The sequence below is a fragment of the Gymnoscopelus braueri genome (assembly GCF_963280865.1).
Source record: "Gymnoscopelus braueri genome assembly, chromosome: 1".
NCBI classification, from domain to species: Eukaryota; Metazoa; Chordata; class Actinopteri; order Myctophiformes; family Myctophidae; genus Gymnoscopelus; species Gymnoscopelus braueri.
In genome coordinates this window covers 35,265,174-35,277,708 of record NC_137603.1, presented here as the reverse complement: position 1 = coordinate 35,277,708, position 12,535 = coordinate 35,265,174, and the positions used below count along the sequence as shown (strand labels likewise).

The following is a 12,535-nucleotide window of genomic DNA, read 5'->3' as shown; positions in this document are numbered from 1 at the left end:
TTTTGAGACTTTTCTTTTTCTTTTAAAGAAAACGTACATAGTTCATGAATGGTCACCTATGGGGCGGCAGTGGCTCAGGAGGAGTGGACGCACAGGAATCAGAAAGTTTTTTCCTGACTGTTGAAGTGTCCTTGAGCAAGACATTCCTGATAAGCATGTTGGTACCTTGCATAATTTGCATAGTCCGCTGTCGGTGTGTGAAAGTGTTTGCAAATGAGTGAATGTATTGCACATTATACTAAAGTGCTTTGGATAAAGGCGCTATATAAAAACACCATTTATAAATACACCATTTATCCACTGATAGTGTCTTCTATGAAAGCTTTGAAAGTGTCTACTAAAAAGCTTGTCTAAAATGAAGGCTCTTGATGTTCCATTGTAGACCCAGGTAATATTATTTCCGTCCGTCAGTAATTATTGATATTGAGGGAACAGGAGGGAGGAGGGAGCCTTATTGCTGCTGTTGACAGCAGGCCCCCAGGGCAGTGAATCTATACGACGCCGTCTCCCGCCTGAATACTAATGGAGCTGTCAATGGTACAAAGCGAAGATAGCTGTATTTACATGTGATGAGAGCAGCGATATGTGTTGCTGGTTGACATGTTCTACGTACTACAGAACAACCTGTCTGAGGATATTAGGGTATTAGGGTATTAGGGTTTGTCTTTTAAATCACTTCTCAAAACCTGCATATATATCTTTTAAATGAACTGATGATCTGGTTGCAGTCTCACGTGGTCAGACCCAGCGTCTTACAATAGAGGTCAGGATGTACAGTATGTGTTGCCAGAAACAATATCCAGGGAAACCTCTGTTTGGTTAGACTGTAAAGGATTTCCATTCGTAATCATATGTCTGCCACACTTTTTCTTGTCCTGTAGTCAATAGTCACCAGACGTCATTTGGCGAGGCTATACTGGTTGTGTCGGCTGCTTTATTTATTGCGCTTTTTCTAATAATTGCATTTTGTTTATGATTGTATTATTTAATATTCTGTTTAACTGTAAAGGACTTTGCACTGTAACTCTGTTTTGAAAGGTGCTACAGTAAATAGATAGTTTATTATTAATGTTATGTTGCGTCCTCCTAGGTGGTGAACCCACCTTTTCTCTGTCAAGTTTCTCCAAGTCCACGTCTCTCACTGGCTCCGGCTCCGGTTCTGGGGATCCGGGGAGCCCCTCCCCCACCCGGCCCGCCGGGGGCTGAGAGGAGGTGGTCGAGGAGGAGGGCGACGAGGGAGGGATGGAGGGAGAGGAGTGGGAGGAGGCGGACACCGGTGGCAGGGGAGGGTGGGCCACGGGATGGGCGGGGGAGGAAGACGTGGTAGAGCAGGAGGAAGTAGGGGGAGGTGCCGCAGAGTTTTCGCCACGGAGACGGAGCGCCTCCTGCCGTAACGTGTCGTTCTCGGCGGCCAGCTCCTGGCGTTCGCGGCGCACGCCAGTCAGCTCTTTGGTCAGGGCGTCCAGCCGCTGGCGCAGCTGACGCACCTCGTCCCGTGCTCTGTTCCGCTCCGACCGCACCTGGAGAGCACAGTTTTCACGAGATGACAAGGTCCTGTGCAGATATCAATGTACCAGCTAAGTCATAATGTTTACAGTTATTGTTGTTTTTAAGCAATTAAATAGCAAATTAAGTCATTAGCTGAATTTGTGCTGCAAATAGTCTCTTTCTCTCGCTCACACACACACACACACACACACACACACACACACACACACACACACACACACACACACACACACACACACACACACACACACACACACACACACACACACACACACAAGGGCATTCACGAATAGTGATTTTTAGCATTCGAATTATTCGACCTATAAGTATTCGAATATTCGATTTGATTATAAAAAAATATATATATATATATATATATATTTATTTTTTATTTTTTTTGCCAATGGCATTGACGACTCGACTCAAGGAATGCGAGTTGACGTCACACCAGAGCTCACAGCTGCGTGTCTGCTGTAGAAAAGCCAAAAAAAATTACAGTGGTCGAATAGTGGTTTGATAGTCGAATATTCGAATATTCGATTATTCTGTTAATGCCCTAACACACACACACACACACACGCACAGTGACTCTGTCACTTGCAATGACAGAATGTTACGTTTTCATGGGACACAATATTTAATATAATTATCTTACCATGCATGCTGCTTCATTTAGACTGTCTTGTGGTATATCTACTCAAATTAACGTGTCAGAAAGTGCAATGCTTAATTTTTAACAGGATATAACAAAAATGACTCACAGAGACACAGACGTGAGTTCATTCAGACATGGTTGAGTGCAGCCTAATTGATAACCTTGCTATTGATTGGACACAGCCATTGTGCAGCATGCATCAAGATGGTTACCGTATTGACTGCCGGCTGGCCGTGGGTGTAATAATCATTTAAATGGCTGTAATCCTTAAAGTGGGGGGGACCAAAAGTCATTTTTTTCACAGATTATTAGAATATTCAAACTCATTTAGCATAAGCAGACTTTAAATTCATCTGAAGTGATTGAGTGAGTGAATCCTCCATCACTGTTTTACAGAGAGACACACTGGCTCCTGTGGGACATCAGGTCTGTGATCTTATGGTATGGTTCAATACAAAGCTTGTTATCTCAATGCCACTTTGCTGTTCTCCAGTACGACAAGGACAACAGAAAGGCCAAGACTGTTATTATTAAGTGCGGCCATGGCTGAACGGGTAGAGAGAGGCTGTCTGGGGAATCAGCTCAAGTGTCCCTGAAGCTGTACTAATAGCAGCCACTGCTCCTGATAGGATGAGTAAATAAATGCAGAGGACACATTTCACATAGCCTATGCTATGTGGCAAATGTACTGTGACAAACAAAACACCCCAAAAGAGGACCATATGGTTTCACAAAACACACAACCTCATTCACCAATTGTGCTTTAACCTTTGATATTTGGCTGTGGCTGTATTCCCCTTAACCCATTCAATCCGGGATCGCATCTCTCTCATTTTAGATTTCCTTGGCTATTCAAAAATAGCAGATATACAAGCTCATAGCGCGAGAAAAATCGTGAACATTTGTGCAAATCTTTGAACATATATATATTTTTAAAGCGAACATTTGTAACCCAAATCTTTGCTTCTGGGGGTCCCTGGAAGAAAATATTTTATATCAGTGGTTCTAAAACTTTTTCATGTCAAGGACCTCCCAAAATCATATGTATTGACCACGGACCCCCATCTGAAAACATTTTGTTCCAGGGACCCCCAGAAGCAAAGATTTGAGTAAAAAAGAAATCCCTTTAAAATATATATATATTCAAATATTTGCACAAAATAATGTTCAAGATTTTTCAAAAGTAGCAGATCTACAAGTTCATAGCGCGGCACTCGGTGCCGTGCTATGAACTTGTAGATCTGCTATTTTTGAATAGGCAAAGTATTAAAAAAATGCTTATAGCTCAAATCTGAAATGACACAGATGCGTGTCCCGGACTGAATGGGTTAAGGTAACACTTCATTAGCATATGTACACAAGGAGGCCCCACCTTGCTCCACTTCTCCCTCCAGTTGGCCGTGCAGTCGGACCACCACCTCATGGTCTTCTCCATCTGCGCCGCTCTGGCCCGCGCCTCCTCCAGCTCCCGGAGCCTCAGCTCCTCCCTGCTCTCCCAGTCCCCCGCCAGGTCCCCCATGGCTCCCAGAGACACCAGCCCCAGCCCCAGCCCCCCTAGCCCGGGGGACAGGAGCAGCGGGGGGCTGGAGCTGGGGGTGCCTCCGGTGGGGCTGGGCGTGTGCGTGAGGCTGTCCGGCGAGCGGATCATCACTCTGTCGGGCCCCAGGCCCAGGCCACACAGCAGGCTGCCTCCTCCGGCGGACTTGCCGCTCTCGGAGAGGTGGTGGGGGCTGGGGGTGTGGTTCATGACGGATGAACGGATGAGGAGGAAAGAGAATGACGAGGAGGAGGGAGGGGTGGGGGGGGGTTTGGTGTGGAGGGGGGGGGGACGCCGTTCAGGAGGGCATGGTGTGCTTCATCCGCTGTTGTTGGCTCAGCCTGGAGAGAGAGAGAGAGAGGCACAACAACAGGAAGAACGACCACATCAGAGCACAGAAAGTCACATTGAAAAGCAGAGGGGAAAAAAGGATGCATTGTTCACATGGTTGTGAAAGGTAATCATTCACAGACAGAAAACTGTGCTGCCTATGGGAAAGAAAACCCCTTGTCTCGTCTCAAGTCACTAACACACGCGCGAGCGCACACACACACACGCACACACACAAACACACACACACACACACACACACACACACACACACACACACACACACACACACACACACACACACACACACACACACACACACACACACACACACACACACACACACACACACACACACACACACACACACACACACACACACACACACACACGCTGCACATGGCTGAGTCTGAATTAGTCTCTCCCCCTTAAGGGGAAGTGAAACGGAATAAAAATAAATAAATACAAAAGTAGATTAAAGAGTGCAAGGCTAAACTCAGACAAGAATGAAAATGGAGAGTGTGGAAATACAACACACAACGCAGCCTATATACAGCAGGTACCTTGGCTCCCAATAGACCAATACATGTAGCTGTAATTATTCCAACAGGCCAGGCCAGCGGGAGGGGGAAAAAACGAGCGGTGTGGGAAAAGCTAACACCTACTCTACACCATACTGCCTCTCACACTAGTTTGCTCACATTTGTCATCATCTCTTCTTCTCTCCGCTTGTCTCTCTCCCAGCTTCTGGGCCAAATTGTGAGAGGCTTTACTGCCATGAGTAAAACACAGCCGTGGTGCTTTTTTATCGTTTCTTAGCCTAATCTCTCCTTTTCCCCACTCCAACTCTCTCTTTTTCTGCCACTCAGCTCCTAGTTTGTCTCTGTTCCCTGAGCTCTCAACTGCTCCGTTCTCTCCCTCTCTCTCTGTGTTTCTCTGGAGATCCGGTTGCACCTCCTCTTCTTTCACACACAAACAGCAGACTACCAGAGGAGGGAGAGCCAGCCAGCAACTGTTTTCTCAGTTGGAAACAGCGTGTGGGCTATCTGGCCGCGGTGCATTCTCATTATGTCTTCTCCGCTGTGTTATTATGAACTGTTGACAAATGTGCACTGCACCTCCTGCTGGTACGGAACTCATATAGTCCACCTCTCCCCTGCTTTCCGGAGCTCAAGATACCTCACTTTTACAAGACATGTATCTGACATAACACCTTGCATACTGCCTCAAAAGCTCACTCTCTTCTAGGCGTTGGAAGATACTTTACTTGGGCCTAGAGGATTCCCTAAAGTTGCCCTTTAAACCCTTGGGTTTGGGTTTCAGCAGTTCTTCCCTGGTTCTGATGGCTGTGGGCTCAAATGTTCAGGCCTTATTCATGTTCCGCTCCTAAACAATTACCCTGCTACAGTCTCCTCATCACCTCCTTATAGCGCTTCCTCTCCCACCCTCCCTCCTCCCCTCTTCACTACCTCTCCAGACAGAGCACCCCCACCTCCGTCCCTCTCCAGAGGATGCAGAGGAAGTTCCAGAGAGAGGCCCCTAAAGCTCTGGGAACAACTCACACACAGAGAGAGAGAGAGAAGATGGAACAAGAGAGAGAGAGAGAGAGAGAGAGAGAGAAGGGGAAAGGGAAAGGGAGAGAGAGACACAGGAAGAGAGAGAGTGGGAAAGGAAGAGAGAGAGTGGGAAAGGGAGAGAGAGAGACAGACAGACAGACAGACAGACAGACAGACAGACAGACAGACAGACAGACAGACAGACAGACAGACAGACAGACAGACAGACAGACAGACAGACAGACAGACAGACAGACAGACAGACAGACAGACAGACAGACAGACAGACAGACAGACAGAGACAGACAGACAGAGAGCGCATTGTGAGCTTGTAGGTCTGAAGTATAAATTGGCGTTAAGACAGAGAGAGAGAGGGAGAGAGAGAGAGAGAGAGAGAGAGAGAGAGAGAGAGAGAGAGAGAGAGAGAGAGAGAGAGAGAGAGGAAATTGAGCAGGTTGTGTGCATTATTAGGAGAGAGGTTCTCATGTCTCTCTGATGCAGCTGCATATGGTGAGGTAGTGGCGTGTGAAACCCATCCTGAAGTCAGTGTTTATTTGTGAAACATGCGTTTACCCACTGTGTCCAGCCAATGTAAACCTTTGAAAAGGGGGGAGGACATGCACATCCAAACCCAAAGTTGGGCAGGTGCCGAGCAAAAAAACTTGAAAAAAACAAATATATTTGAATTTTAGAGGAAAATTGTCAATTTGTTTCCATTTGTACCCTCTCAGGGTTAAATTAACACTGAGGGTTTTACTGTGTACGGTTTACTCTTTTGTAATTCTGTTTATTTTAACATTACATCATTGCCTGCAATTGCAAATGACTCCTCATGCTAACAGCGAGCAATTTTCTTTTTCATGTACTATATATACTGTAGGGTGATGTGGGGACATTTCAATGATAATTATGATAATGACTTGTACCAATCTCTTCCAGTTGTGTGTACCGGCGCGCGCGCGCACGCACACACACACACACACACACACACACACACACACACACACACACACACACACACACACACACACACACACACACACACACACACACACACACACACACACACACACACACACACACACACACACACACTTCAACCTGTGGTTCAGATAGGGACTCAGGTATCACTCCTGAAAGAGTGAAAAGGAGAGAGGTAGCGAGAGGCTGAGAGAGGGAGAAGGGGTGAATAGAGCCTCAGGTAATCAGCTGAGAGAGTGTGTGTTACCTTACCTGAAATGAGGCATGCACACACACACACACACACACACACACACACACACACACACACACACACACACACACACACACACACACACACACACACACACACAACAACCTTGACCATAAAAGAGGAGGTGATGGTTGTTCCAGCGTGCGCGTGTGCATGTGTGTCATTCTCAATACTCAGTGGATTTGTAGGAATGGGGCCGAGAAAACGAGAAAAGGACTCATTGATTTAACATGTTTCACTTGGGGATCCCCCCCCCCTAGTGCCTATTTCGTGAAGACGGCAAGAGAAAGAGAGAGGGGGAGAGGGAGAGGGGGTGGGGGGGGGGGGGGGTTCTGAACCCAGGCTCTTCCCTGTCTGAAGTCAGACAGGGAAGATATGAAGAAACAGAGCATAGAGAGGATGAGGCAGAAAATGAGAAAAAGAGGCACTGGAATAAGGAGAGCAGGTATATGTGTCAGTCAATAAAAACCTAAAGTGTGATCTACCACAGTGGTTCTCACAGTGGGGTCTGGGGACCCCCAGGGGTCTTTGAGGGGAAATTAGTTCATATAGCATAAACATCTGTTTATGTAACCACTTTAACCTTCTTTTAAAGTAAAAAGTACACTATTTGCATCTGAGATGTAATGCATTAGACGTACAGAAAAACTCAAAATTGAACAGTAAAGTACAGTAATTGAGTAAATGTACTTTGTTACTTTCCACCACTCTATGTGTGTGTGTGTGTGTGTGTGTGTGTGTGTGTGTGTGTGTGTGTGTGTGTGTGTGTGTGTGTGTGTGTGTGTGTGTGTGTGTGTGTGTGTGTGTGTGTGTGTGTGTGTGTGTCCACAGCATCCAGCATACCTCTAGGCCACAATCAGTATCATATTTCTTGTGCATGCTGACAGCAGGCCAAGGACCTCAATTCCCAAGCTTTTTTTTCAAATCGGTCAACAAATTCATAATCGCAGAGCAATTGTCACTCCAGGCTGTGGGATACATGACCTGCATAGTGAGGTTAGTTATGGACCGGGTTTAGCCAATCAGGCGCCTATGACATTTACAGAGTTTCCAGCTTCCAATTCCTGCCTACAGCTCATCCTCCGGTCTCTCTCTCACACACACACACACACAGAGGGACATTTAGCTGGCAGCAATACACACGCACAGCCCACACAACAGCCTATTTAACCGAGTCCTAAATCTGGGTCAAGGCATGGGAGGACACAGGAGACCGGCAGAGAGGGAGAGAGATGGAAGTGGAGTCAAATGCAGTGGTTGTCAAACTGTTTGTGCCCAGGGCACACCAGGCAAGTCAAAATCTCAAGGCACACCTGTATTCATAGCAAAAAGAGCCAATCTACAAGCTCACAACGCTTCATGATGCGACGACATATTATGAGCTTGTAAATGATATTGTAGATTGGCTATTTTTGAGAATTTGTGGAAAAAACATTTAAAATTAAATTCATTTTCCTATAATGACATGCCCAAATAGGGACGTCCAATTGAAAAATATTTTTTGGGGGGTGTTAGAATTTGCATCGTAAATATAGATTTTCTCATGGCACACCGTTTGAGAACCACTTACGGTTTACAAACCAGAGGAAAGAGAGAAAGGAGAGACCAAATGAACAGCTGATGCCCACAATCAGTTCCAAATAAGACAGTGGTGTTACGGATGGCCTATGCAAAATTAAACACTTCTATAAATAAATAAAAATTCCTCCCAAACCAGTTTCATCTGTGTGTGTATTTATGTACACTACAGTGTGTATGGGTGAGTGGTATCTAGAGATACACGCCAACACACACAATAATGTCAACACATGACTTCTAAGAAGATTAAAGACTGAAAGATACTCCTGTGTAGTTGTTTACTAAACATACCCAGGGAATATCTCAAACTGTGACTCTCTCTGAAAACACCTTTGATAAAATCTCATCTGCCTTAACGCACAGGGAGGGAGAACGGCAGAGAGCCAGAAACATGCAACTATACAGACTGCAGTAGTAACAGACTCGGAATATAAACAGCATATTCTGAGATAGCAAACTCCCACATCGCAGATTTGAGATAATGAGCTAAACTGTAGCTCAACCGTTATAGTGAATGTATATATATTCCATTTCATTTCAACTTTATACAGGACTCAGAGATCCACTCCATAGCACGTCAAATGGAGTGGCTCAAGTTCAACTAGAGAATGATGACAAGCAAACAGCATTCGTTCTGTGTGGAAATAATTCATGAGTGAAAAAAACCTGCATTGCAGCAGCACCAATCCAAAGTCTTAAGCACAGGCCTTCATACTGGGGTGGTGATATGATTGCTCTCCAAAGCAGTGGGCCTAGGATTGTTAGCAGCCACTCTTGCCACTGTTCTAGCAACTACCGTACCTTGAATTCTGATGTCACCATGTCTGATTGTCTGGCAATGGGAGACTACTTACTGAGAGATAGGTTCTCCAATATTACCAAACATCTCACTAGCACTGAGAGATCTTGGCATAATGAAGTAACGACTGCGTTATATGCCACTTAAAGTCGCTGCATACTAGTGCTTTTTCTGTAAATCCACCACAGCTGTATACAGGGCTGGACTGAAGGTTCTGAACAATGAGAATTTGTGACATTGTCGATAAATATCTGTCATCTGTTGAATAATCTGTGATACAGTGGCCAAGTTATTTAATCTCATTATATACACCATGAGAACTTTTATGATTCAGGGGGAAAAAACAGGAAATCAGAATTTCCTGTTTTCCCCTGTTTTTTTTTACTCTTCTTGGCATTACATTTGATGTCAAATTCTTCACCATACTGGGAGTGGGAACATATCTTTAACCAGTTAAAACTAATAGACTGGGGTCCCCCAGGGCTCTGTACGTGGCCCCTTCCCTTTTCCCCTCTACACCAAATGTCTTCCCCTAAAAAGCTTGCAACGTGCTGCATTGCGAGCTTGTAGATCTGCTATTTTTGCAGAACGTTCACCTATCATGACATGCCCAGAATAGGGGTGCTAGGGTTCATGTGGTTAATAATAATTTAGACCAGAACAACTAAACTATGGACTGAAGACAATCAAATCACAGATTTGTACACTCTCAGATTTACATTAACACTGATTTTACATTATATTGTTAAACTTTATCCTTAATGACAGGCACAGGTACACCATGGGCTAAAGATCCAGCAAAACAAATGGCAAGACGACCACTTAGGCCCTGTACTTCATCATACAAATGATCATTCCTTTTTTGGGGGCTGGAAATGTTTGCCTACTGTATAATGACATGCCCAAAATAGGGACGTCAAGTTGAAAGTGGTTAAATGTTCAGCAGTCCTTTGATCCATAGAACATGCCTTGTTGTCATCTAGCTTTGTGATAACATGTGTGCTTCCTCCATCCTAACCACCAAGCTCTCAATGAAGACGACATATTCAACCACAAATGCATTACTTTTAACAGTTCAACAGACCATAATAGTGCTGTCGCCACAGCTCAGCAATTTTAACTGAGCCAAACACTCCATCAATATTAGTCGGTATGGAAGTGTTACAGTTCTCTATAACTCTGACCTCTTTCCAGAAACCATGGAAGATATTATTTTGCTTCTTCCCAGCAAGTAGGTCACGCCTCATTTTGTCCTCATTTCTTTTAATGAAGCGGAAAGCATCATTAAAGTTCCATTGAGTTCCATCTAAAATGTTAGATGGAACCATAGAGAAATAAAAGTAGAGAACGGACTATTTCTATTCACAATAATGCTGTGCTTCCATGTCAAACATGGAGGAGAAATTAATGAATCCATGTCGGAATCCGTGACGCCTTTGTTCAATTTACTGTAGAATCGTACTGCACGCCACAGATTGAATGGTATCCATAGTATAAGCTTCATCGGGTCTCCCAGCAGAGTAGGTGGCTGTGAATGTGGAAGTAGGGCACTGTGATAACATAACAATACTATTTCATATATGACCAGAACACATCAATGGTAATAGTTATATGTTAAGGTAATATGTTCTATGTACCAAATGGTTGGAGGAGGTAACTAGAGCACATAGCTTCCTGTAACATGACTTTGGGTTGACACTGTGTGGTACAGGTCTAACTCTCTCCAGAGAGTTAGAATAGCCTATCACCTGGAACTGGAAACTAGGTCAGGGTTGGCAGTAATGCATGGTCTTGTTATTGCTTACATGTGGTGCTGTGATTTAGACTTTTAGATCATGCGTTTGGCCCAAACGTTACTTTGAGGCCGGCCCAACCCGAAAAATCCCCCAATTTAGTCCAGGCCAAAATCCAAGCCTGAGGGGAAGGTTTTTCTTTTGTGAACTTACAGTAAGTCCATAATTAGTCCCCTTTCAGTCCTCCAGGGGAGGACTATAAGTTCACACACCATCCGTCCTTCCCGTTGTCCTTCTGTCCGCCCGAACATATTATCGCCTAAACAGTAGGACTAGGATGACAGAACTTGGTACATGATTATATCTAGGGAAGACAGAGTGTCACGTACCAAAGATAGCTCACTGTGACTCTATAACAACTGATGATTAATTAGTGCTCTGAGAAGATAAGCTAAACACCTTTCCACATGTTGTCTTGTCAAAAGCTTAAAATAAAAACTGCCATAAGCTAGTGCAAATGACAAGCTAGTGCAAAACAGTTGTTCTGTTATTCACCAAAGTATTAATTGTCACAATCATATCCATACACAGTCTGTCCTTAGCTTGTACAATGAGCGAACAATGAGCTTCCAAACGTTATTGTAGATGCAAAAGGGAATCAGGCTATATGTGTAGCTGTGTACTATGAATAAACGCTCTGGAAGATGCGTATATTATATTTCTGAAATAAGGACTTGGGTGAACTGCGTATACCTCCACTAACTGTTATACCCTTGAACATAAATGTCAAGCTCTAGTTAAGGCACGAGAACGGGAGCCGAGGGAGCCAAATAATATGAGCTACAAGAGGCAATAAATAGAGCTGAATGGCGAGGGTGGCGAAAAGTACAGCTGCTCTTTATTGCTTACAGACAGATAGGGTTGTTTTGTCTGCGGCTCCCCGCACGAATTCAGCCTCAGTTTAGTTTTTTGTCTTACTCTCTGACACCTGTACTCATCCCTCCAAAATTCTAAATGCGTGCATATTCATGGGTATGCACAGAACACACATGCGATTATGCAAAACAAATTGTGATTATCTCAAATAATTGCGATTTGGCGATTATGAAATAATCCAGTAGGCCACATTCATGGTAGCACTCATAATGGACAGAAAGCGTACTGTGTGTGTGTGTGCACATGCTCATGTGAGAGAATGGTGAAATTTGAATTAACCAGCTGTGACAGTGCAGGGGAGAGTGTCAGAGTATGTAACACTGTTACACCTCTAGCTGTGTTGCTATGACCAAGGATGAGAGGCCTGGTTTGAATGGGGACATACTTTCTTTTAGATGGTTAATGCTACAGTACAAGCAGACAGATTTCTTTTACATGGTCAATGCTACACACAGTCATGTACTGCAGTGAGTGAGCAGATAGACAGACAGACAGACAGACAGACAGACAGACAGACAGACAGACAGACAGACAGACAGACAGACAGACAGACAGACAGACAGACAGACAGACAGACAGACAGACAGACAGACAGACAGACAGACACACACACACACACACACCTAGCCTAAGCCTACCGATTAGATTTTCTGATGTTCTTGGACTGC

The 12,535-nt window shown here is 44.6% G+C and overlaps 1 protein-coding gene across 2 annotated transcripts in view; it reads right to left on the bottom strand.

Moving 5' to 3' along the window:
• The window catches only part of ccdc102a (coiled-coil domain containing 102A), a 78,902-nt gene that overhangs the window by 38,274 nt on the left and 28,093 nt on the right, over positions 1 to 12,535 (bottom strand). For both annotated transcript variants that reach the window (XM_080426430.1, XM_080426431.1), the window contains 2 exons: positions 3,537 to 4,042; positions 1,104 to 1,520 (listed from right to left, as the gene is read on the bottom strand). In XM_080426430.1, the coding sequence (XP_080282556.1) occupies positions 1,104 to 1,520; positions 3,537 to 3,911 (792 nt within the window). In that variant the 5' untranslated portion in view covers positions 3,912 to 4,042. The remainder of the gene's footprint in view (positions 1 to 1,103; positions 1,521 to 3,536; positions 4,043 to 12,535) is intronic.